Source organism: Lepidochelys kempii, chromosome 3 (genome assembly GCF_965140285.1).
Source record: "Lepidochelys kempii isolate rLepKem1 chromosome 3, rLepKem1.hap1, whole genome shotgun sequence".
Classification (NCBI taxonomy): domain Eukaryota; kingdom Metazoa; phylum Chordata; order Testudines; family Cheloniidae; genus Lepidochelys; species Lepidochelys kempii.
Window position 1 is genome coordinate 161,043,213 of NC_136382.1, and position 27,227 is coordinate 161,070,439.

The following is a 27,227-nucleotide window of genomic DNA, read 5'->3' on the forward strand; positions in this document are numbered from 1 at the left end:
CAATGAGGGGACAAGATACTTTCAAATCTGGAGGGTGGGGGGAGGAACAAAGGGTTCTGTCTGTCTGAGTGATGCTTTTGCTGGGAACAGATCAAAAATGCAGCCTTACAACTCCTGTTAAGTTAGTAAGTAATCTAGCTAGAAAATGCTTTAGATTTTATTTTGGTTAATTGCTGGTAAAATAAGCTGTGCTGGCGGGAATGTATATTTCTGTTTTTGTGTCTTTTTGTAACTTAAGGTTTTGCCTAGAGGGATTCTCTATGTTTTGAATCGGATTACCCTGTAAGGTATTTTCCATCCTGATTTTATGGAGGTGATTCTTTTACCTTTTCTTTAATTAAAATTCTTCTTTTAAGAACCTGATTGATTTTTCATTGTTCTTAAGATCCAAGGGTTTGGGTCTGTGTTCACCTGTACCAACTGGTGAGGATATCATTATCAAGCCTTCCCCCAGGAAAGGGGGTGTAGGACTTGGGGGGATATTTTGGGGGAAGACGTCTCCAAGTGGTCTCTGTCCCTGTTCTTTGTTTAAAACGTTTGGTGGTGGCAGCATACTGTACAAGGACAAGGCAAAGTTTGTACCTTGAGGAAGTTTTTAACCTAAGCTGGTAAGAATAAGCTTAGGGGGTCTTTCATGCAGGTCCCCACATCTGTACCCTAGAGTTCAGAGTGGGGAAGGAACCTTGACAAGGTCCAAGGAAAGTTGTGAATAGCCTAAATGGATGGGTGGCAGGGAATATGTACAATAGGCAGAAAGCCTAATGCCTCTTTTTCTGGTATACTGGAAAATGGGGTAAAAGTGTTAATGGAAATAGGGACTCACAGTTTGACAGTGAACTTTTTAAGTGAAAAATTAAAAACTGAAAATATTGTAAATTATCAAGTTCAACACATCATTAGCCTATATCGGAGTCAGCAACCTTTCAGAACTGGTGTGCCAAATCTTCGTTTATTCACTCTAATTTAAGGTTTCGCGTGCCAGTAATACATTTTAACGTTTTTAGAAGGTCTCTTTCTATAAGTCTATAATATATAACTAAACCACTGTTGTATGTAAAGTAAATAAGGTTTTTAAAATGTTTAAGAAGCTTCATTTAAAATGAAATTAAAATGCAGAGCCCCCCGGACCGGTGGCCAGGACCCAGGCAGCGTGAGAGCCACTGAAAATAAGCTCGCGTGCAGCCTTTGGCACGCGTGCCATAGGTTGCCTACCCCTGCCACGCTACGTAATTTTGGTAACCTCATCTTTCTCTCCTATTTGTTACTCACTCTGGTCGCATCTTCTACTAGTTTGACTGAAAAAACCTATAGGACAGAGATCATGTGTACCTGTGTTTGTAAAATGCCTACCACAATGAGGTCCCAATCTGACCAGAGCCTTACTAAGAGACTCGAGTAATAAAATTACTAATCCACTATAACAACCTATTAAGTAATGTTTTTTGGTCACATTAAACTGAAAAATCTCCTAGAAGTTACAAAGAATCTACAAAATGTAACCTATTAGTCTTAATTTGGCAGTGTTTCAACACATGTAAGATAAACATACTGCAGCTGAATAGCTCCATTGCTAAGCATCTCATTATGATCAGTCAAGTGCTAGCGTGCTCAGGGCTGTACAAAACACAAATAAAGACAGTCCCAAAATAACTTCATATTTTCTTATAAAGTAAGTGAGGTTAAAAGAATTAGAATGAAAACAATTCAGTTACAGAATTATTTGTTAGTCTAGTTGCTTTGTAGAGCAATGAAATCTCCAACAAAATATGAGACATACACCAACCAACTGTAAAACTGCGGATTAAAATGTATACCTGTTAAGAATGGTGGAGTGGTCTTAAACTGAGATAAAGAAAATAATGAGATATTCATGGAAACTGCAGTTCATGTACTCCAAAAATTATGCACTGAAGTATGGTTCCAGAAACTATTCCAAATATTTAATTAGCCCCCCTATCATACTGTGATGTTCTTGAAAGGCAAAGAATAAGGTTATAATCAGGTTTCAAATCCTGAGAAATTTAGGAGCAAGAGAGCTGGAAATGTGAATTTGAGTCTTAAAAAAACAAAAAACAAAAAAACCCTAACTGTGGAAAACATTGCACCATAAGGAAGCTTAAAATTGTAATATTTGCTATAAAATGGTTGTTTTTATTTCTTCAGTGTGGACTCTATTTGATAGCACTTTAATACTTCTAATGTAGCATTAACTTGTAACAGAAATTTGATCTAAAAATCTTCAATACAAATTTTTCCAACAAATATTTTAAAATTATTTTCATAGATTCATAGATATTTAGGTCAGAAGGGACCATTATGATCATCTAGTCTGACCTCCTGCACAATGCAGGCCACAGAATTTCACCCACCACTCCTAAAAAAGACCTCACACCTATATCTGTGCTATTGAAGTCCTCAAATTGTAGTCTGAAGACCTCAAGGAGCAGAGAATCCTCCAGCAAGTGACCCGTGCCCCATGCTACAGAGGAAGGCGAAAAACCTCCAGGGCCTTCCAATCTGCCCTGGAGGAAAATTCCTTCCCGACCCCAAATATGGCGATCAGCTAAACCCTGAGCATATGGGCAAGATTCATCAGCCAGATACTACAGAAAATTCTTTCCCGGGTAACTTGGATCTTACCCCATCTAAAAACCCATCACAGGCCATTAGGCCTATTTACCATGAATATTTAATTACCAAAACCATGTTATCCCATCATACCATCTCCTCCATAAACTTATCGAGTTTAATCTTAAAGCAAGATAGATCTTTTGCCCCCACTACTTCCCTCGGAAGGCTATTCCAAAACTTCACTCCTCTGATGGTTAGAAACCTTCGTCTAATTTCTAATCTAAATTTCCTAGTGGCCAGTTTATATCCATTTGTTCTTGTGTCCACATTGGTACTGAGTTTAAATAATTCCTCTCCCTCTCTGGTATTTATCCCTCTGATATATTTATAGAGAGCAATCATATCTCCCCTCAACCTTCTTTTAGTTAGGCTAAACAAGCCAAGCTCCCTGAGTCTCCTTGCATAAGACAAGTTTTCCATTCCTCGGATCATCCTAGTAGCCCTTCTCTGTACCTGTTCCAGTTTGAATTCATCCTTCTTAAACATGGGAGACCAGAACTGCACACAGTATTCCAGGTGAGGTCTCACCAGTGCCTTATATAACGGTACTAAAACCTCCTTATCCCTACTGGAAATACCTCTCCTGATGCATCCCAAGACGACATTAGCTTTTTTCACAGCCATATCACATTGGCAGCTCATAGTCATCCTATGATCAACCAATACTCCAAGGTCCTTTTCCTCCTCCGTTACTTCTAGTTGATGCGTCCCTAGCTTATAACTAAAATTCTTGTTATTAATCCCTAAATGCATGACCTTACACTTCTCACTATTAAATTTCATCCTATTCCTATTACTCCAGTTTACAAGGTCATCCAGATCCTCCTGTAGGGTATCCCTGTCCTTCTCTAAATTAGCAATACCTCCCAGCTTTGTATCATCTGCAAACTTTATTAGCACACTCCCACTTTTTGTGCCCAGGTCAGTAATAAAAAGATTAAATAAGATTGGTCCCAAAACTGATCCTTGAGGAACTCCACTGGTAACCTCCCTCCAACTTGACAGTTCACCTTTCAGTAGGACCCGTTGTAGTCTCCCCTTTAACCAATTCCCTATCCACCTTTCAATTTTCCTATTGATGCCCATCTTATCCAATTTAACTAATAATTCCCCATGTGGCACGGTATCAAACGCCTTACTAAAATCTAAGTAAATTAGATCCACTGCGTTTCCTTTATCTAAAAAATCTGTTACTCTCTCAAAGAAGGAGATCAGGTTGGTTTGGCACGATCTACCTTTTGTAAAACCATGTTGTATTTTGTCCCATTTACCATTGACTTCAATGTCCTTAACTACCTTCTCCTTCAAAATTTTTTCCAAGACCTTGCATACTACAGATGTCAAACTAACAGGCCTATAATTACTTGGATCACTTTTTTTCCCTTTCTTAAAAATAGGAACTCTGTTAGCAATTCTCCAATCATACGGTACAACCCCTGAGTTTACAGATTCATTAAAAATTCTTGCTAATGGGCTTGCAATTTCTTGTGCCAATTCTTTTAATATTCTTGGATGAAGATTATCTGGGCCCCCCGATTTAGTCCCATTAAGCTGTTTGAGTTTCGCTTCTACCTCAGATATGGTGATGTCTACCTCCATATCCTCATTCCCAACCATCTCCCCCAAATTCCTAGTTTAAAGCTCTCTTAATCAGTTGTGCCAGCCTCCATCCTAGAAGTCTATTTCCTTCCCTACTCAGATGAAGTCCATCCAGAGAGAACTGTCCTCTATCCATGAATGCCTCCCAATGGCCATACATCCCAAAGCCCTCCTTATAGCACCAAAAGCAAAGGCATTCCATTTCTGTTGGGTAGGGAATGACGGATTGTTCATTTTCACAGACATGTTATATGCCACAAAGTACTCTTTGCTGCTTATCCAATTCCTTTGGGTCAAGAACAGAGTAAAAACCGAGGCTCTGATAAAAATAAAACAGGAGAGGGTAATAGTACTAGGGATGTTAGGTATGACAAGAAGCAGGTCGACTATCTTTTTATGAATCCTTTCATTTCAATTGTTCATGGTACAAAATAGGTAGATTAAGTAGATCCAAGCCCTTTATTTCAAAAGGGGCATTGCAGTCACAAACCTAGTTTCAAAGGAGCCACAAAGGCAGCTGATAAGTACACTCTACTCCTCTACAATCACCTGAGATGAAATCCTAGCCCCACTTAAATTAATGGGTGGGTTTTGCCATGAACTTCAATGGAGCCAGGATTTCACTCCTGGTTTTAGGCAGAAAAGTCCAAGGTTTTGGTGGTTTCAGGCTCCATTTAGGCTTTATCCATTGCATATACTATGTACTAGACTGAAACGTTTAGCACAGCATGGGGTTAAACTGTATAAATAAACAAACAACATATTAAAACATCAAGTGGAGTGGTTTGGTGCTTTATCCAGGGTGTGGTTAGATGAGGCCACAATACACGGGCGGGACTGAAAGAAAAGGCTGGAGTGGTGGGAATGGTAAATCCCTTAGCCACCAATCCTGCAAAAACGTATACACATGTAATTTTACTCAGGTGAATAGTTACACACATTTCCAGGATGCAGGCCTTAGAAGTTAAACTGTAGATAAAGTTTTGACTTGCTACAACTGCTTAATAGTTACTGTGTTTTATGTGCATTTAATTTTCCTCATCTCAGGATGAGGGCAAGGATCCCTTTAGTCCATGTCCCACTAAGGATGATGTGCTTACCCAACCATCTCTCATCATTTAAGCTACCACTTATGTGGCAGCTGTACAGAAGGACTATTCAAAGCCTGATGGAAGACTGTATCATCCCATAGCACAGGGGTAAGAATAATTACAAGTAAAGCATATACCTTTGTACTATCTATACTTTTAGAAGCTGGGGGGCGGAGTTTTTACAATTTGTATTTAATTAAATTGTTTCCTTGTCTATTGGAGGAAACACTGAAGGAGCAGGAGCCACTTATTTTTTTCTTTTGTTTTAATAAATAAAAATAAAAACACAACCTGAGTAACTCAAGTTGCCTTATTCTAAGGGATTGGAGTGGGAGAAGGAAAACAAAACTACAAAGGTACTGAAGAATGTACATATGTACTTCTGTGTAAATAAATGTGTGTTTTTGTCATATTTGTGGATTAGGGGAAAGAGTTAAGAGGTATGGTGGGAGAGAAGGGAATGGATGGAAAGGATCCAAGATATTTAAAATGGTTGCTGCTTTATACTGGCATTCATCTAAATATCCTTTCTTTTCAGCAATGTTTATACAAATACAGGTCTAACAAGACTGCCAGATACATATGCAAATCTCTTCCAACATAGGGAATCATCATATCCATAGGAATTAAGTACTGGGCCTTTCAGCTTCAGGCTGCCAGTTTGAAATCTCCCCAGTTTAGTGAGGGCCAAAGATTACTGCCATCTGATAGATAGCAGATGTGATGTAAATTGGTTGTCCCAATCCAGTTCCCACTCAATGGGCCTTTATCACAAAATTTTCCACAACAAGCACCCTAAAGAAATTGAGCTTGGAGAACAAATGGAGTGTAGAGATTGGCCTACACTTACGCCCCAAGAAGTGGTCTTTCCAGCTCCAGGTGGAAATGCATTGGGGAGAGGGGAGTAAGAAAGGAAAACGTTAGGGGTCAATACTGCCCATTCTGTAACTTGGTCGATGGATAAACAGATGCTTTCAGGCTCTTAATCTAGAACATTTTGGAAGCAGGAAATCCACCAAACACTAAGTTCTAAGACTCTATTAAACAGAACTAGACACCTTTGACTGTTTGTTTGTTTAAACACAGTGAAAAGGGCATATTTGAAGTTGCATCATCTTAAGTGATACTGAAGGCAAAGTAGCGCAGACTGAAGGTGTCTAGTTCAGAGAGTGTTGTAACAAAATAAGAGTTGAACTTCTTAGGGCAAGACAGTGTTACTCATCTATGCAGTCCCCAGTACTATGCATTCCCAGTGCTGACTGGAGTAGACACTCAAATCACTATGGTTCTGCAACTAAATACAGCAGGATAGAAATAATGGTTACTTATTTATTAAATATTTTCAGACATTCCAAGTATGACAATCATGTTTTTCTAGTTTTTACATAAAATGGCAACAAGCCACTCTCTCCAGCAGTGATTCTCAGACTTGGGTATTTGAGAAGAACTTGGCTGTACCATACATCCCAACTGTGCCTATAGCTGCATCTTACCACATAGGTATTGTATTCTAGTAGTTAATTTGTTACACACTACCTACTTGTAGATGAGTAGGAAAACTACAGTATCAGTTAAGTGATTCTTCAATGTAGATCTAATAGAGATAAATGTTTTACTGACAATGTCCTTGCATTAATATTGACATTAACTGGAAGTAGCCCTACACTGCTCCACAAAAACCACAGAGTCCTAGCTCCCACAGAATTATGCACAACAAACTAACACCTTCCCCCTCACCCCCATACATGGGCTTGGGAGCCAACAGTTATACTTTTAAAATAAAAAAAATCCAAGTAATTTATTAAGCAGAAAGTATCACAAGCAGCAAATTCAGATTTAATATATTCTTGTGCAAATAATGTGGACTATGCAAAAATGCCTTCATAAGTAAGGCAAAGCATATAAGTTAAGACACAAGTTGTTAATATCTTATGTAATTTTCAAGTGATGACATGAGCGCATCTTGTTCCAAGCAAAGCCTATTTGAAGAGGAAAATTGATTGGTTTCATTAGGTACCTGCTAGTAATGGTACCTAATTTTTCAAAGCAAAGTTTAATAGTTCTGTTATTAACCCAAATGCACTGCATGATTCTGTAAACAGAGAACAAGTTACATTGAAGTGCAGCTGTAAAAACGTATTTACACATACACTAACATACTTTTATGCACATTCCTTTACCACAGGTGTATGTTTTCCACTATGAGCTATAACTAATATGAATCTTACTTAAAGCTGCACGCACAGAATATCAAACTAGGCCGTTCTACAAATTACCATGGAGGGAAAGCTATAAAGGAGTGCTTTATCTGTATACACAAAAAACAAATGATGCAAATAGCGATATGTAGTAAGCCATCCTTTGCACAACATTAATATTCTAACCACTTAATAGCACTATCGTGATGCTATAGTAAAACTCTTTGCACTTTGGATTCTACAGCAAATATCACATATTTATGACCAGTGCAATTAATCATGCAGACAACATGAAAGTGTGCTTTCTCCTAGCATTTGGAAAAATTTAGGCAACAACAGCAGTCAAAGAAAAAAAAAAAGTAACTGCCACTATACCAAGTTAATGTAACCACAGGAATTTTTTTGTCCAAATTCATGTTCCAATTTCAGATAATAAAAATGCCTACGTTGTTTGTTTGTATTAATTCAGGTATCAAGTGTACTGATTTTTAAAAAGTACAGAACATTTGTTGTCTTTAAGAATCAAAAGCACTAAACTTAAAATCAGAATTTACCATGACCACAAAAATATTAATAATACATATAATACATACCCTGTGGAGTTCAGAATTATTCTTGTTTGTTATTCTCCTTCAAGGATGAAGGAAGAAAGTTGGAAGTGTTCAATTAAGAGCAAATTATGCAACATTTGTAGCTCTCAAACATTTCTTCTACCGAATGAAGAGTTCAGACTTCAACCTGGGAGGTTACTGCTTAGTCAAAAAACCTGCTATGCCAAGCACTCTAATCTCTTGTTTTTTCAAGGGATTTCCAAAATGCAATATCCAAATCTTCAAATAATGCACAAGCTACTTCCCCCCCACGCCGCTTTTGTTCAGCACCTACAGTTTATCTCCACCTTTCTTGATTAGAGAAATGAAATAAGCACCAGATTACTTTTCTTCTTCACAAAAGAGCTCCAAGTGGTTTGAGTAAACGGATACTGCTACAGCTCATACAGAAGGTTTTATTTGATCTTCGCTTTGCTGACACACTAATGAAGGTCCAAGCAGACAAGGCAAGAGAAAATGTTATTTGACCACAAATTTAATGTTTATTCACTAGACTGCTTGCCTTTGAGAGGGTTGCCCAAACATAGCTCTTGCAATGCAGAGTCAATCTTTTCTAGCTGTCTCTTAGCAAACATATGGGAGCCTGGGAATTTCTCATGCATTCAGATAAATCAAGAACCAGACCTTTCAGACCACTAACATTTAGTACCTTTAGAAGGAGATGTCAGATTTTTCTGGGACTCTCTGACTTTACATTGTTTAGATTACACCAAAGTCACCACTTTTCAAAATCAAAACAAAATTATTTCATATATAATAAAATGGGGACTTCATCATTTCAAACACAGTTCTCTAAAACAAATCTGAGACAAACATGCTTTTACATTTACTACTGCAGATCTCAAACCCTATAACAGAGAAACCTAAATTATTAAATATATGCATCGTATCTGGCTCTTAAAATGTACTGCAGCCTCTCTATTTGTCTGCATGATTTTTCAAATGCAACATCTATCCTTTTTGTATCACGCTTCTTACACTTATTCAAAAAAGTCATACCTTAAAAAACTCGGTCCAATGTTTTCAGCAAAGCGGCAGCGCTCATCAATTACCTGAAACCAAACCACTTTGGGTTATATTCTTGTTGGCTCTCCTGAACTATACATGACTAGTCACTACTTTGACAGGAGTCTCAAAACTCCTAGGAAAAAACACAGGTGCTGCAGGAAGTTGTATTGCAATACAGCCAAACACTTAAAACTCCCCCCCAAATTATTTTTGAAATCATACACACTTTTTTGCTTGGGACCAGTTCAACATACTCCACATACTATCCTGAAAGTTAGGTCTTTCCAGCATGGCCAGTTGTCCAAAAAGATTCATTTTAAGGCTTGCCAAACCTGAAGTATATCTGAGATTTGGGCTTGGTATGTTCAATGGGACATCTGGCTAAGAAAAAGAATTCAGAATCAGGCTGAATCCTGACTATTTTGGCTATAATTTTTCTGTTAAAAACAGATCTCTCCATGTACAATTACTAGGTAGACAAACAAGGTACCTGTTTTGAGCTACACTTATTTGTATGAGCTATATCTATTTTTAGGTGACAGTTAATTTAATATTACATTTCCGTTTACACTGGAGAATTATTATTTTTTAAATAGATAAGATGTAACAACTCAATTCTCTTAATACTTCCCAAACAGGAATTAAACTATCTGAAAGGGATCTAAACCTCAAACAGTTTAACTACAGAAAGAGAAAAAATGCTTACTCACTTTCTCGTAACTGTTGTTCTTCGAGATGTGTTGTTCATGTCCATTCCAAGAACAACAGTTATGAGATGGGGAGTAACCGTTTTTCTTCTTTAAGTGATTGTTCATGTCCATTCCAAGCAGGTGATTCACAAGCTAGAGCTCAGGAGGTGGGGTCGGAGTTATCCACAGAAAAGAGCACAGCTCGCCCAAAAGCCGCATCGTCCCTGGACTATTGTGTAATTGCATAGTGCGACGTAAATGTATGTATCGAGGACCATGTGGTTGCCTTGCAAATTTCCTGAATAGTGACTTGTGCCAGGAACGCCGCAGAGGAGGCCTGGTCCCTGGTAGAGTGAGCAGTTATCTGCGGAGTGAGCTCCTTTGCCAAAGTATAGCACTCCCTAATGCAGGATGTTATCCATGATGATATGTGTTGAGAGGATTCCGGGAGGCCCTTCGCTACAGCTACAAAGAGTTGGACCGACTTCCGGAACGACTTAGTTCTCTCTGTATAGAAGGCTAAGGCCCAATGCACGTCCAGCGAGTGCAGCCTGTGCTCCCTATCAGAGGAGTGTGGCTTGGGATAAAACCCTGGGAGGAAGATGTCCTGGGTCATGTGAAAATGGGAGACGACCTTCGAGAGAAAAGCCAGATGAGGCCTGAGCTGGACCTTATCCTTATGAAAAACCGTGTAAGGGGGCTCAGACGTGAGGGACCTGAGCTCTGAAACCTGTCAAGCCGAGGTAATTGCCACGAGAAACGCAACCTTGAATGAGAGATATAACAGGGAGCAGGTGGCCAGAGGTTCAAATGGCAAGCCTGTAAGCCTGGAGAGAACTAAATTGAGGTTCCAGGCAGGGACAGGCTGACGTGTGTGGGAAGAGCCTGTCCAAACCCTTGAGAAAATGACTGACCATAGGGTTTGCAAAGACCAAGAGATCATCTGAGCCCAGATGGAACCTGGAGATAGCAGTCAAGTGGATCCTTATTGATGACCGGGACAACTCTTATGCTTTAGGTGAAGAAGGTAGTCCAGTATAAACGGTATGGAGGCAAGGAGTGGCGACTAACTACGTTTTTTTTCATAGATTCATAGATATTTAGGTCAGAAGGGACCATTATGATCATCTAGTCTGACCTCCTGCACAATGCAGGCCACAGAATTTCACCCACCACTCCTGCAAAAAACCTCTCACCTATGTCTGTGCTATTGAAGTCCTCAAATCGTAGTTTAAAGACTTCAAGGAGCAGAGAATCCTCCAGCGAGTGAACAGTGCCCCATGCTACAGAGGAAGGCGAAAACCTCCAGGGCCTCTTCCAATCTGCCCTGGAGGAAAATTCCTTCCCGATCCCAAATATTGCGATCAGCTAAACCCTGAGCATATGGGCAAGATTCATCAGCCAGATACTACAGAAAATTCTTTCCTAGGTAACTCAGATCCCACCCCACCTAACATCCCATCACAGGCCATTAGGCCTATTTACCATGAATATTTAATTACCAAAACCATGTTATCCCATCATACCATCTCCTCCATAAACTTATCAAGTTTAATCTTAAAGCCAGATAGATCTTTTGCCCCCACTACTTCCCTCGGAAGGCTATTCCAAAACTTCACTCCTCTGATGGTTAGAAACCTTTGTCTAATTTCTAGTCTAAATTTCCTGGTGGCCAGTTTATAACCATTTGTTCTTGTGTCCACATTGGTACTGAGCTTAAATAATTCCTCTCCCTCTCCGGTATTTATCCCTCTGATATATTTATAGAGAGCAATCATATCTCCCCTCAACCTTCTTTTAGTTAGGCTAAACAAGCCAAGCTCCTCGAGTCTCCTTTCATAAGACAATTTTTCCATTCCTTGGATCATCCTAGTAGCCCTTCTCTGTACCTGTTCCAGTTTGAATTCATCCTTCTTAAACATGGGAGACCAGAACTGCACACAGTATTCCAGGTGAGGTCTCACCAGTGCCTTGTATAACAGTACCAACACTTCCTTATCCCTACTGGAAATACCTCTCCTGATGCATCTCAAGACCGCATTAGCTTTTTCACGGCCATATCACATTGGCGGCTCATACTCATCCTATGATCAACCAATATTCCAAGGTCCTTCTCCTCCTCCATTACTTCTAATTGATGTGTCCCCAGCTTATAACTAAAATTCTTGTTATTAATCCCTAAATGCATGACCTTACACTTCTCACTATCAAATGTCATCCTATTACTATTACTCCAGTTTACAAGGTCATCCAGCTCCTCCTGTAGGATATCCCTGTCCTTCTCTAAATTGGCAATACCTCCCAGCTTTGTATCATCCGCAAACTTTATTAGCACACTCCCACTTTTTGTGCTGAGGTCAGTAATAAAAAGATTAAATAAGATTGGTCCCAAAACCAATCCTTGAGGAACTCCACTGGTAACCTCCCTCCAGTCTGACAGTTCACCTTTCAGTAGGACCCGTTGTAGTCTCCCCTTTAACCAATTCCTTATCCATCTTTCAATTTTCCTATTGATCCCCATCTTATCCAATTTAACTAATTATTCCCCACGTGGCATGGTATCAAACGCCTTACTGAAATCTAGGTAAATTAGATCCACTGCGTTTCCTTTGTCTAAAAGACCTGTTACTTTCTCAAAGAAGGAGATCAGGTTGGTTTGGCACGATCTACCTTTTGTAAAACCATGTTGTATTTTGTCCCATTTACCACTGACTTCAATGTCCTTTACTACCTTCTCCTTCAAAATTTTTTCCAAGACCTTGCATACTACAGACGTCAAACTAACAGGCCTATAGTTACCCGGATCACTTTTTTCCCCTTTCTTAAAAATAGGAACTATGTTAGCAATTCTCCAATCATACGGTACAACCCCTGAGTTTACAGATTCATTAAAATTTCTTGCTAATGGGCTTGCAATTTCATGTGCCCATTCCTTTAATATTCTTGGATGAAGATTATCTGGGCCCCCCGATTTAGTCCCATTAAGCTGTTTGAGTTTCTCTTCTACCTCAGATATGGTAATATCTACCTCCATATCCTCATTCCCATTTGTCATGCTACCATTATCCCTAAGATCCTCTTTAGTCTTATTAAAGACTGAGGCAAAGTATTTGTTTAGTTATTGGGCCATGCCTAGATTATCCTTGACCTCCACTCCATCCTCAGTGTTTAGCGGTCCCACTTCTTCTTTCTTTGTTTTCTTGGCCAGGTAAGTAGCCCTGGTGGAGGGCTTTCTACTACCCAGGAGGACTTGTCTGACCTGGTCCAAACAAGACAGCTCTGTGGCACTTAGCCATGGAGCATCCAGGCCGTAAGGTGGAGCGACTCCAGATTCAGGTGCTGGAGTCTGCCCTGGTCCTGTGTGATCAGGTCAGGGACCAGCGGTAAAGTGAGTGTGGCCACTATGGAAATTTCCAAGAGCGAGGTGAACCGGTGCTGACGTGGCCACGCCAGTGCTATTAGTATGACTCGGGCCCAGTCCCTGTGGATCTCGAGGAGCATCCTGTGGACTAGGGGGTTGGGTGGGAAAGCATATAGCAGGCAGCCCTTCCATGAGAGAAGGAAGGCATCCCTGATGGACCCCAAGCTGTGGCTCCCGAGGGAACAAAACGTCTGATATTTCCTGTTGCCCGGAGTGGTGAACAGGTTTATCCGGGGACAGCCCCAGAACCGGAAGATTGAGCTCGCCACGTCTGGCTGCAGGGACCACTTGTGGCCATTGAAGGTCCAGCTGAGGCTGTCTGCCAGTGTGTTTCGCACCCCTGGGCGGTATGAAGCCGGCAGGTAGATCAAGTGCTCTATGCAGAAGTCCCACAGCACAAGGGCTTCTCGGCACAGGGGAGAAGAGCATGCACCCCCTGTTTGTTGATATAAAACATCGCCGAGGTGTTGTCCATGAGGATTGAAATACATCTGCCCATTATGTGCATTCTGAAGAGTAGCATGCCAGATGCACTGCCCTCAGCTCTTTGACATTGATGTGAAGAGAGAGGTCCACCGGAGACCAGAGGCCTTGGGCCTTGAGGTCCCCTAGGTGAGCCCCCCAACCCAGATCCGAGGCATCTGACACCAAGGTGAGCGAGGACTGAGGGCTGGCAAAAGGCACCCCTGCACAAACCATTCGAGGGTTGAGCCACCATAGGAGGGAGTCCAGTACCAGGCGGTGCAGTGTTACGACCCTGTCCAATGGATCTCTGGCTGGTCAGTACACAGACGCCAGCCAAGACTGGAGTGGGCGCAGCCTGAGCCTGGCATACTGCACCACGTATGTGCAGGAGGCCATGTGTCCCAGCAGCTTTAGACAGTTTCTTGCCGACGTCGCGGGGAACAGTCTGAGGCTCTGTATGATGTCCTGAAGTGAGCGAAACCTGGCCTCCAGGAGGTACACCCTGCCTTGGGTAGAGTCCAGGACCGCGCCTATGAACTCAATCCTCTGCACTGGGGACAGAGTAGATTTCTCCTCATTCAGGAGGAGACCTAAGTCGAGGAAGGTCCTCCTTATAAACTTGACCCGAGCCTCCACCTGGGCTCTCAAGCAACCTTTGATCAGCCAGTCATTAAGGTATGGAAAAACCTGTATCTGGCGCTTGCGCAGGAACGCCGTGACAACTGCCATGCATTTCATGAATACTCGGGGGGCAGTTGACAGTCTGAACGGGAGGACGGCAAACTGGTAGTGGCCTCTATTCACCACGAACCTGAGGTAGTGTCTGTGATGTGGGACTATTGCAATATGAAAATACACATCCTTCAAGTCGAGGGCGGATTACCAGTTTCCTGGATCCAGTGAGGGGATAATGGAGGTTAGTGAGACCAAGTGAAACTTGAGTTTCTTTACGTATTTGTTGAGCTATCATAGGTCCAGTACGGGTCTGAGCCTCCCCGCCTTGGACTTCGGTATGGGGAAATACTGGGAGTAGAAACCCTTGCGCCTTAGCTCCAAGTAGGGCAGTGGAGGACATTCCTCAGGAGGAGGGACTGCACCTCTTGAATTAGAAGTTGCTCGTGAGAGGGGTCCCTGAAGAGGGATGGGAAAAGGGGTTGGGGGGGTGGGAGGGTACAGAATTGGATGGAATATCCCCTCTCTACCGTGCAGAGCAGCCATCTGTCTGAAGTAATTCGAGACCAGGCACTGTAGAAAGGGGATAGATGGGACGAGAAAGTAAGATGGGAAGGATCCAAAGGTCATACTGGCAAGCCGTCCTCGACCATACCCTCAAAAGGGTGGTCTAGAGCCCGGTGGGGCCCTGGGCTGGCCCGAGCTTTGTCCAGAGGGAGGGCGTTGCCTCCTCCGAGTGCTCCTGTTCCACCTACGCGGAGCATCCTGGCGGTTTTGGGGTTGGTAAGGACAAGGAGCAGGTTGAGGCCTAAAATGTCTGTGCTGGGTAGCAGGCGTTTGAAGCCCCAGCGAATGAAGGGTAGCCCTCGAGTCCTTCAAGCTATGAAGTCTCTTATCAGTCTTCTCAAAGAGAGCTACACCCTCGAAGGGAAGGTCTTGAATGGTCTACTGGACCTCGTGGGGAAGACCAGAAACCTGTAGCCAGGAGCCTCTCCTCATAAACTACCCCTGTGGCCAAAGTGCAGGAGGCTGTATCCGCCGCGTCCAAGGCCGCTTGCAAAGACACCAGTTTCCCCTCCTCCACGAGCGCAGAGAACTCCCCCCAAGCTTCCTAGGGCAGAAGTTCTGTAAACTTAGCCATAGACAAGCAGGTGTTATGCCCGTACGGCTTACTACGGCCTGCCGGTTGGCTATACGAAGTTGCAGGCCTCCTGTCGAGTAGACCTTCCGGCCAAAGAGGTCCAGTTTCTTGGCATCCCTGTTTTTAGGGGTGGATCCTTGAAACCCTTGATGTTCTCTCAGATTGGCCGCGTCAACCACCAAAGAGTCCGGAGGAAGGTGGGTGTAAAGATGTTCATACGCTCTAGAGGGAACAAAGTAGCGGCGCTCGGATTTCTTGGCCGTAGGTGCCAGAGAAGCTGGAGTTTGCCACAAGTTCTTAGATGTTTCGGTTATCGACTTGATAAATGGCAGTGCAACCCTGGATGGGCCGCAGGGAGCCAGGATGTCTATGACAGGGTCTAAATCCTCTTCCACCTCCTCTGCCTGAAACCCCAGGCTTTGGGCGGCCTGCCTCAAAAGCTGTTGAAGAACCCGACTGTCCTCCAAAGCTGGGTCCGTTGAAGTCCCCTCGACCGCTTCATCGGGTGAGGATGAGGAAGAGAGAGCAGGAGGTGGGCCCAGTTCACTGCCTTCGACCCCCCCGGGGTCCCTCGGCAAGCGGTACTCGGGCTGTGGAGCCAGTACCGATGAAGAACTCTGCGCCGCAGCCAGTGCTGGGGCAGATAAATCCAGTGGGACTGAGACCGTCGGGGTCGGTAGGGACGGAGCTGAGGCTTCCACCGGTGCCGTCACCTGGAGAGCTGGTGCTGGAGCTGGCTAAGGTATCGGTGCCGAAACCATGTGAGTTGGCGGGGCCACTCCGCCAGAGGGCGGCGCCGTCATCGGTGGTGCAAGCACTGACTGTGGCACGAACGACACCGAGGACACCGACACCATTCTGGAGCGCAGAGCATGAACTTGACACTGGCTCTGATGGTATGCCCAGGGTGTCCAGAAGGGCCATTGAGCAGGTGGTTGCGACTGTTGTTGCCACGGTGCCAGATACGGTTGGTGACTGCGCTGGGACCTGGACTTTCTGCTCCGCGATCTGCTAAATGGAGCTGAGTCCACCTCCGACTCCGAGGTATCTGAATAAGAAGACCATGGAGGAGCAGTGCCCTGGGTCGCCAACGAACGACTACTTGATTCCAGGGAGCTTCCTGCGTCTGTGCAGGCGGTGCCGGAGATGGAAAGCGACGGGCCATCATGGTTGGCTTACCCCTGGAGTGGAACAGGGGGCGTGCGGTCACCGGAGATTTGTCCCTCCTTTGGGGGGAGGATGGCACCAGGAGGCACATCAGGTCCGTTGCCGCCTCGAATGCCTCCAGCATCGATGGTGGTTGTATGTCCACCAGATGGTCTGGGGACCAGGGAGGGTTCGGACTCGACTGGAACCTGGCCGGGGCAGGAGTCGATGAAACCCTGGGCGGAAGCGAGGCAAAGGCGGTCTGTCCCGAGCCACTCACAGACAGCGCCAGCCCTTTAGGTTTCAAGGAGGATGATCGGTCTCTCACCAGCCTCTTCTTCTTTACCGGCACCGGAGATGGAAAATGGTGCCGAACTGAGGCTGACGCCCTATGGCCTGAGTAGTGGCAGTGCCGGTGGGCTTTAGAGTCTTTAGCCGGGCCCGTTTTGCGTGCCGTTGGTGCCAGAGTGCTGCGCACCGAAGAGGACATGCTCAGTGCCAGGTTGTTGGGTCCCGGGTCAGATTGCGGTCTCAGAGTCGCCTCCATGAGCAGGAGTTTTAGTCTCTGCTCTCTGTCCTTAAGGGTTCTTGGGCAGAAACCCTTGCAAAGGCGACACTTATCCTTTTGGTGAGTCTTACCAAGGCACCACAGGCAAGATGAGTGAGGATCACTCTTGGGCAAAAACTTTCCACAGGACTCACAGAGTTTAAACCCCAGAGACCCGGACATACCCCCCAGGGGGAAACGAACTATCTAACAAACCACTACTAACTATATGAAGAATTACAACTATAGAGAATAACTATGGAACTATGTACAGTAAGAACAAAGACACTTCTAAGGCGCTTGCTGTAAAAGTCAGCAAAGTTCCAGCTAGCCATCACGGGCAGTAAGAAGAAACTGATGGGGTGGGGGGGTCGGCGGGGCCCGATATTGGGTGCCATGAAGGCACCACTCCAAAGTGCGCGCAGGCCAACCCTACGGACGCTGCTAGGGGAAAAAACTTCCGGCTGGCATGCACGCGGCGCGCACACACCTGCTTGAAATGGACATGAACAATCACTCGAAGAAGAACTGTACTTAAGATAAAGTTTTCCTTAAACATACCTCTCTTTCTGCCCTCTCCTCTCCTCCCCCCGCCCAGCCTTGGGAACCCTGAAAGCACCAAAACGGTTGTCGTTCCCCTGGTAAGAAGAGAGGATTTAGGAAGGCTGAACAGGGATTTTATAGCACCCTGCATACCAGAGAGTACAGCCCTGTGGGGGATCATTGTACTCAGGGACAGAAGGGAGCCTGGGCATGGACCAGTGGATCCACATAGTACAGATGCAGTGACAAAATACCACTCTCACCCTGGACAAAACACAAGGTGAGAAATACACAGCATCTTCAGAGACTACTGTAGGCATAAGACAGCAGCAGCAGCTGCAGAGCAGTTCCACAGCCTGAAGAAAAAACTGGTCTCCTCTTCCCAACTCCCCCCTCAGCCCACTTAGTTGGGCTATGTACTGCATTCAGGATTTGAGCATTAGTAATCTTAGGCCTGGTCTACACTTAAAATTTAGGTTGAACAGGTTGCTTTGCTCAGGGATGTGAAATGTCTCCCCATGAGAGAGACAGTTAAACTGATCTAACCCCAGTATAGACCATGCTAGGGGTTTACAAAAGAATTCTCCTGTCAACCGAGCTGCTGCCTCTCAGAAATGTGGATTTACTACAGTGACAGAAGAACTCCTCTACCACTACAGTAAGTGTCCACACTATAGCACTACAGTAGTGCAGTTGCAGCTGTGCTGCTGTAATATTTCTAGTGTAGATATAGCTGTAGTTAAACTGACTTAAGCCCTCCTGTAGATAGGGCTAGGTCAACAGAAGAATTTACTCCTGAGGGAATTTGCGCATAATTTATGTTCCCCACAGATTTCTTTGCTTCCCCACAGAAAAATGACTTTCTGACAGGGAAGCAAAGGGAAGCCACAAGAGCAGTCATGCACCCCCAGATTTTTCCCTGGCTGCAGGAAGCTCTGCAAACTCCCACTCTCCCCGCCCCCACTTCCTGCACCCATTGCTCCTCAGCTGCAGGGGACTGGATCCCTGTGAAGGGGGCTGCTCCCCCACCTGCCCAACCCCCATGCATCTAGACCCCTTCATACTCAGACCCTCCCACCGAGCCTCACTCCCCTACACTCAGAACCCCCCCCCCGATGAGTCCCACTCCCCCTGCACCTGGACCAGCCCAACAAGCAACCCACACCTGGATCCCCACCCCACTGAGCTCCAACTACCTGCACCTGGATCCCCACCCCACTGAGCCCCACTCCCCCAGCATCTAGACCCTCCCACTGAGTCCCCCACACCCAGACCCACCTGCCAAGCTCTATCCCCCTGTGATATTGCACTCTATATGATTTTATGAAAATATGCTAATGAGTGTGAATATAATGTAACTGGAATATGCTTCATGCAAAAGGTGTCTTGTAAGGTATTATTACAAAGCTTATAATCTACTGAGTGTGGTCATCCAATTTGTATAAATGTATCATTCTTGTATCTGAAACTAGAAATATGAAATGTAACTCTGAGGTCCTATTGTAATTATGTAAAGTGTGGGCCATTAATGGTGGCTTGGAATTTGGATGGCTCCCATTAACCAGGACAATTCGTTCTAAATGACTCTGTTTTCTTGTAACTCTTCCTGTATGTGCGTGTGCTGGCAAGTGGGTAATGAAGTCTTACAGTGACAAGTGATCAGGTCACCTGAACTGGAATCCATCTTTAACCTGGTGCTTTTCCATGTAGAAGGAGGGGTGGGAACCCAGAGAGGAACAAAGGATTCCCACCTTGTGCAAAAGATATATAAGGGCGTGGAACAGAACAAAGGGGGCTGCATCTTGAGAAGTCCCCTAGCTACCACCTGAGCTGGAACAAGGACTGTACCGGGGAAAGGATTGGGCCCAGATTAGAAAGGAGTCTAGTCTGTGAAAGAAGCTTACTGGAACATCTCTGAGGATGAGGTTTCATCTGTAATCAGTTTCTTACTATATTAGGCTTAGACTTGCGTATTTTTGTTTTATTTTGCTTGGTAATTTATTTTGTTCTGTCTGTTATTACTTGGAACCACTTAAATCCTATTTTTTATATTTAATAAAAATCACTTTTTGCTTATTAATTAACCCTGGTGAAGCAAGTATTAATACCTGGTGAAGCAAACAGCTGTACATATCTCTCTATCAGTATTATAGAGGACGAACAATTTATGAGTTTACCCTGTATAAGCTTTATACAGAGTAAAATGGGTTTATTTGGAGTTTGAATCCCATTTGGAACTGGATATCTAGGTGTTGGAGACAGGAGCACTTCTTAAGCTGTTTTCAGTTAAACCCGCAGCATTTGGGAGACGTGGTTCAGACCTGGGTCTGTGTTTGCAGCAGTCTGGCTCAACAAGACAGTGTACTAAAGTCCCAGGCTGGCAGGGAAACTGGGCTCAGAGGTTGTCTCAGCACATCAGCTGGCAATTCCAAGGGGGTCTCTGTGACCCAACCTGTCACCCTCCCCCACAGCCAGACCCCCACCCTGCCACCGCTGAACCCCCTTTTCCTGGACCCCCCTGCAGAGTCCCATTATCATTGCACCCAGAACCCCGCAACAAGCCCCTGTGCATCCAGATCCCCTCTGCACCCAGATCCCCCACTGAGCCACCTGCACCCAGATTGTCCCACACAGAACCCTCTCAACCCACACCTGGTTCCCCTCACATTAAGCCCCTCCACGGTTGGATCCTGTCTTGCTGAACCTGCCTGCCCACACAGAGGGGCAGGGCTCTGGGATGTTTCTGGGGCTGGCCAGGTCCTTACGCTGTGCCAGAGTTGGGTGCAGCCTCACCGCTGAGTCCGTGTCCCAGAGGGGAGCTGCACAGTGATCTCCCAGCTCTGTGCAGCCAGTGGCCTGTCCTCTCCAGTGCCATGCTGGAGCCTCCACATTTATTTGACAAATAAAATTTGCAGAATTTTAAAATATTGTATGCAGAATTTTAAATTTTTTGGTGCAGAATGCCCACCGGATCAAGAATTCTTCAGTTGACCTAACTACTGCTTCAGGAGAGGGTGTATTTACTACAGCAAGGGAAAAAGTCTTCTATCACTATAGCAAGTATCTAAGCTACAGCAGTGTCACTGTATCGTTTGTGATGTAGACATATCCTTAATAAAGCTAAGTAGCAAGCTGTTGAATAATATTAAAATGTGAAGACTTTTTTACATGAAATCTTATGTAGATTATATATTATTATTTTATGTATTATTATATTAAATCTTAATAGAACAGCCATGTTTAGTCTACAGTATTCAACATGCTTCAGCCAGATATTACTGCGTTGTACCTGTCACCACAGTAATATTGACCTTTCCCAGCATCAATACAATTCTCAAATATTTATGCGGTGCAAAAGTCTCTTGATTAGTAAAAGGAGCCACAACTTTGTATTTTATACCATTTACTAAGCAGCCCATTCATAGATTTATCTGGAATTTTTGCATGCTGGAAAACTACATACTCCATAGTTCTATTAACTAATGTACACACAGCAAATTTCTATTCAAATTACAAGAGCTGGGTCTCTGTGTATGTGATTGCATGCCTCCCCCCTAAAAAACAATTTAAAAAAATATTTTTACTACATGGTGTTCTTCAGATTCTAAAGTTCAAAACATTCCAGTCATAAGGAAAGTTTCATGATCAATTTTCTTGGGTAGACATTTTGCTCAGTCCTGACTCCTTCACCCATTTGTATTTTTCGTACAGTAAACAAAAGGATTATGATGTGTTTCTGGTCACAACACTTCTTTATAAAAACCCCAAAATGTTTCCAATTATAAGAAACATACTGTGATGATGAGCTGTATTTAGTTTATTGTTATTTAGAAAGACTGACAGATTGCTTCAAAGTTTTAAACTGGTATGGGGCTGGCTGACTCAGAACATTAGTGATTAAATTCAAAGTTTTTTACCTCCACCCCACTAATTCAAAGCTGACCCAAGTTGGCCCGATTGGTAGATTACCACAAGTTAGTTTGTCTAGTTCCTAGTGTTTACCTGTACTTCTCACAGGATCCACCACAAGTTGCATTCTGCTGAACTGAGCAACCCTCCTATCACTAGAATTGGTCTCTGCAAGTCAGAGTTAAGACATTGGTGGGAACCTGCATTGCTTCTGTTGAGGCCATACCCACTCTGAATAACCAAAGGGCTTCCATTTCCAGAACTGAATCTAAATGTCTATTTTTCATTTTTACCCAAATTACTGTACTCCTCTTTCAGCATAGAAATTTGTAACTGTTCAACCAGAGAGCCTAATTATCTTTATCATGTATACAATAGCCTTCATAACATTGGTAAGTTTTTCGGTTACTGCGAACAATGGTCAGAAAGTAAATGTCCATACTTTCAGAAGAATATACAGATCATAAATAAAATGGTTGGACTTCTCATTATAGAGCCTGTTTTAAGAATATCAAGTGTCATGAGTTATTTCAGAGTAACAGCCATGTTAGTCTGTATTCGCAAAAAGAAAAGGAGTACTTGTGGCACCTTAGAGACTAACCAATTTATTTGAGCATAAGCTTTCGTGAGCTACAGCTCACTTCATCGGATGCATACCGTGGAAACTGCAGCAGACTTTATATATACACAGAGAATATGAAACAATACCTCCTCCCACCCCAGCAGGACAGTGGGATGGGTGGAGGTATTGTTTCATATTCTCTGTGTATATATAAAGTCTGCTGCAGTTTCCACGGTATGCATCCGATGAAGTGAGCTGTAGCTCACGAAAGCTTATGCTCAAATAAATTGGTTAGTCTCTAAGGTGCCACAAGTACTCCTTTTCTTTTTGTCATGAGTTAGTTTGCAAGCCATTAGAATGAGAGGCACAAATGACAGTCAAAAAAAGTTGTACTACTGACTATTTACACTGACATGATTTTTAAACATGTCGTCTTGTTAGAATTCTGATGGAACAATATTTCAGGAAAAACTGACTTACCCTGTATATTGTTGAGGTTTGTACAGGGCTTAGAGAAAGCCCCTATATCTTATCAAAATACAAGAACAGCTAATTCCAGTTAAATTTACTGCACAGACCCCCATACATTTCAACAAGGAATAATTCTTTGCCGAGGGAATTTCTCAATTTCTGGATTAAACCCAGTATTATTGGCTGCAGAATAAAATTATTAGCGACAGGTTCACTGAATTACTTCTTAGAGGCAGTCACTAGAGCTTCCTCTAAACCTAAAACTGCCACTGTAAATTTAACTAATGACAAGTGAGTTTTAAACTGTTAAAATTAGAGGTAAACATAATAAAAATTGTTTTATCACAGTGATTTTAATTACTGTACTTTCATTAAAGTACAAATTATGTTTTTGTTTTCTTCACTTCAAAGGTTATAAACTGAGAAATAGCCTGACTTACTACATCCCCAAATATTACACTTTAAATTAAGTTCTATATCCATATTTTAGCATTTCCAATTATTTGAGATGTGTAAATTTCCCTCCTAAAAATGTAAGACAAACATGAATTTAGAAAGTGAGATTAAAAATCATTTTTCCAAGAATTACACAAATTGGTTGCTGGGTCACCACATTTAAAAGAATCCTCAGACAGAAGGCATTTTCCAAGAGGGAAAGTCCCCCTACCATTAATTAATAATACGTTCACAGGAGAAATGCAACAACACTGCAATCTTAAATTCAAAAACGTAACCAATCTGCAGATTGCACACATGGATTATTCTAGGCCTTGTCATTTAAAAGTTTTAGTAATAAAACTATTGTTAATTACTTTTTTCATACATGCACAATCTTTATCACATAGAAGTTAACTAAAGCTAGATATTTTAAGTAAGAGTTTACAATTTCCCTTGGAGAAAGGAACAATCAATATAACAAACTTCACATCTTCCTTTACAGGTATGCTTCAAAGTCATCCCTATTACTGAAGTGTCATTGGGCCCAAACTCACTTAATTCAACTAATGTTCTGTGCTAAAAATGAATGGAAGAAACAACATATGTAAATTGAGGATGTAAATAAAGTCTGTGCTGCTCCTTTTCAGCATAGTATTTAAATTCTATGATAGCCTTAGCAGAAATACAGATAAGAGAAATACAATAAGAGTAATCCATCTGGTAATATACTTAGCAAAGATGTCTAGTGGACTCACTGAAGATGGGTAAATCCAGCTGTTTAGTGGAGATGTGCAAAGCAAAATGAACTCCAATAAACTTCAGTTACTTTAACGGACTACATTTTCAGCATTCCAGTTATCTCACTCAAAATCATTTTAAAATGAGACTGCCCAGTGATGAAAGCACATTTTAATGCAAGATTTTAGCATAACCCCAAATAGAGCATGATGAAATGAAAAGATATACAAGACCCAGAAAGCATCAATGAAGTGTTTTGCATTTTTCTAGATAAATTAATTGTAGCCTTTTACTGTGCATGACAGCCACAGCATACAAGAGAGAAACTTTATCACTGAGTTTAAATACATGCATATCATTAAAAGCAGAGTCATTATCCTCTATCAATCCACGGAGGAAAAAAATCCAACTAAAGGAGAGGATTTACGGGCACTTAGAATTATTGGTCACAGTGGAAACAGAACTTTAAAAAAGGGGCACTGTCAAGTTATATAAAACATAATTTGAACAATATTTTTCACCCATTTCATTGCCAAGCCTACAATTTCTTTAGATATTCTCCCTCTGTCTTCCTTCATCTGTAAGCAAGTACTTAAATACTTTTAAAAAATATTTTTAGTTTATTAGTTATGACAGATGCAGACAGTCCTGCTTGGAAACATGCATTTTCCTTTTATCAACATAAATAGGTACAGTATGGTTAACAGTAGTACCAACTTTCCTCCCCACTTCAATGACTTGTCAACATGCTTTGCCTGACCTGAACAGTGACAGAAAATAAAGGTAGTACAGACTTGGCCTCTTCACTTCATACTAACAAGGAGCACAACCATGGTGATGCCTTTGATGTAGATACCTGGTAATGACAGGCCCCCTGATGTTAATCCCTTTGGATAGTGGCTAATTTTTGTGTTTAGGCTTAATCAACAAATTAAGACTGCGGCTACAAGGGGATTCTGCCATGAGTAGCAGGAAAAGGCCTGACCTCAAAACCTCACAGTTTCTTTCTGTGGTAGGTCTAGACCAGTGACACTCAAACTTTCCAGACTCCTGTACCCTTTTCAGGAGTCTGATTTGTCTTGCATACCCCAGGTTTACCTCACTTTAAAACTACCTTAAACTACTTGTAAAAAATTACAAACTCAGACATAAAAATACAAAAAAGTGTCAAAGCGTACTATTACCGAAACATTGCTTACTTTCTCATTTTTACCACATTATAAAATAAATCAATTTGAATATAAATATTGTACTTACATTTCCGTGTATAGTATACAGAGCCATATAAACAAGTCATTTTCTGTATGAAATCTTAGTTTGTACTTACTTTGCTAGTGCTTTTTATGTAGCCTGTTGTAAAACTAGGCAAATATCTAGATGAGTTGATACGTCCTCTGGAAGACCTCTGTGTACCCCCAGGGGTGTGCGTACCCTTGGTTGAGAACCACTGGTCTAGACAATATAGTTTTCCCAGTTAATTATGATTGAGGTAGATGTCTGCATTGCAGGAGGTGTTAGGCGATATGACACTTGCAAGAGGAGTATGTTATTTATCCTGTGAACTAAGAACTAAGAATAGAAGATTCTGAGGCTGAAAGATTGCCTGAAGTTATGGTAAAGACTGAACATTATGCCGGTCTAAGGCCCATAAATTACTCCTTTGATTTATAAAAATGTGCAATCATGTACTGTTGGTGCCTAGACAATACAAAAACACATAAAATATATTTTATCCTGAATTGATGCCAAAAATACTATTGCTGTAAGAGTCCAGTGGCTGTTCTGGGGTTCAAGATCTCACAAGCACCAGGTTTAGGAAAAAACAGATTTATAAATCTCTAGGTACATACACAAATTTAGAACAAAATTCCAAAAAAGGTGGCAGAACTCTCACTGACTTCAGTGGGACCAGAATTCTTTCCTCTTCTCCCCGTACTCCATTCAGGTATTTTGAATGTATCCATCACTGTAGGCTCTGTTCAGTTCTGACCTATTTTAGTGTTAGCTATCTCAAGAACTGTTAAAAGTAAAAAAATGTTTTATACCACATTCTAACCCCAGATACATGCTGTACATTGCTACTTCTTTGGAAAAAGTCTACTATTTCATGCATTTAAATAAACAGAAATTTACTCCCATTAAGTTGTGCTGAATATTTTAAAAGTTCTTTTATCAGTCAATCACTTGCTCCCCTCAATTTTTCATGAAGGCCCAGGGAAAAGCAGTGTTGCAAAAGCTTTCAGAGGTAGCCAACAAGGACCTGCAAGATCCATCACTGATTATTCTGAGTGGCACAGCAGCTCCTCTGAACAAGCCAGGCTAGTGATCTCTCCTCTGAAATGTCACTTTCCATACCACTGTGGCACAGGAGAATATTCTAAGTGGCCTTAAACTACTTCTGGCACTGGGCTTATTCTGCAGATCTCTAGGTTGCACAAATGGCCCTGGAAGTAAAAAAAAAAAATTTATTTTGAATTATTCCACTTCATAAGATTTACAAAATGAGTAAGAGTCAGCTAACAGATGACAGGGTACTTCTTGGAACGAAGCACTGAGGTGTGGTTAGTACAACGAAAGAACTTCAAAATCAGTACAAATCCACAGTGGTACTCACCTGTCTCAAATATCAACTCTCTTCCTAAGAATTTCTGGCATTTACAGTCCAAGGGTGGTCCACGGGTGGTCCACACTACTCCATCTTCAAATAACACTTTATTAAACACTGTACTAAACACTTGTACTTTATTACTTTTCAGGATTTGGGGGGGGGGACTTGTTTTCCATGCTGCAAATGACATCATAATGTTATTAGAAACTTCAGTTAGCTCTCAGCACATCAAGTGATGTTTTGAAAGTCAACAAGCAGGGAGAAAGAGAGCTTCATTCTCCTACATCAGAAGTTCTCAATATCTAGCTATCGAAAGAGATTCTATTGAGGTACGGTAGAGTCTCCATTATTTGATGTCTTGAAAATCAAGACTTCATATTAGAGCTAATTGAAAAAACGTTTAGTTAGAATTTTTCCATCGGAATTTGCAGATTTGTCAAAATTGAAATATTTTGCTGAAATGGTTCAATTTTGATGAAATTCCAGAATGGAGCCCATGCAGCCTAGGTTTCTCAGAAGCCTGGCTGGCTTCCTGCCATCTTGCCCTCCAGCTCCTGGGAGGCCTCTTTAGCAGGCTGATGGGGAGCTGAGAGCACTAGCTCCCAGGCTTATGGCTCAGCAGCCCGCGCTCCTGCCTCTGAGGGTCCATGGCAGCCTGCAAGACCAACTGTCCCCCACGCCAGGGTTCAATTCCTTTTCACTGAGAATTTTGAAATTTTTGGTTTTCATTCCAAATTGG

General features: G+C 42.5%; 1 protein-coding gene across 24 annotated transcripts in view; it reads right to left on the reverse strand.

Annotated features, from left to right (window-relative positions):
• DISP1 (dispatched RND transporter family member 1) overlaps positions 1–27,227 on the reverse strand; it is a 161,392-nt gene that overhangs the window by 59,783 nt on the left and 74,382 nt on the right. Inside the window, exons 1-2 of one of the 24 annotated variants that reach the window (XM_073338787.2) lie at positions 25,779–26,480; positions 9,130–9,182 (exon numbers count right to left, since the gene is read on the reverse strand). The exons of 17 other annotated variants lie outside the window; for them this stretch is intronic. In XM_073338787.2, coding sequence (XP_073194888.2) covers positions 9,130–9,182; positions 25,779–25,844 — 119 coding nt within the window. In that variant the 5' untranslated portion in view covers positions 25,845–26,480. 6 more of the 24 variants (XM_073338805.2, XM_073338802.2, XM_073338813.2 and 3 more) reach the window with 6 other exon arrangements.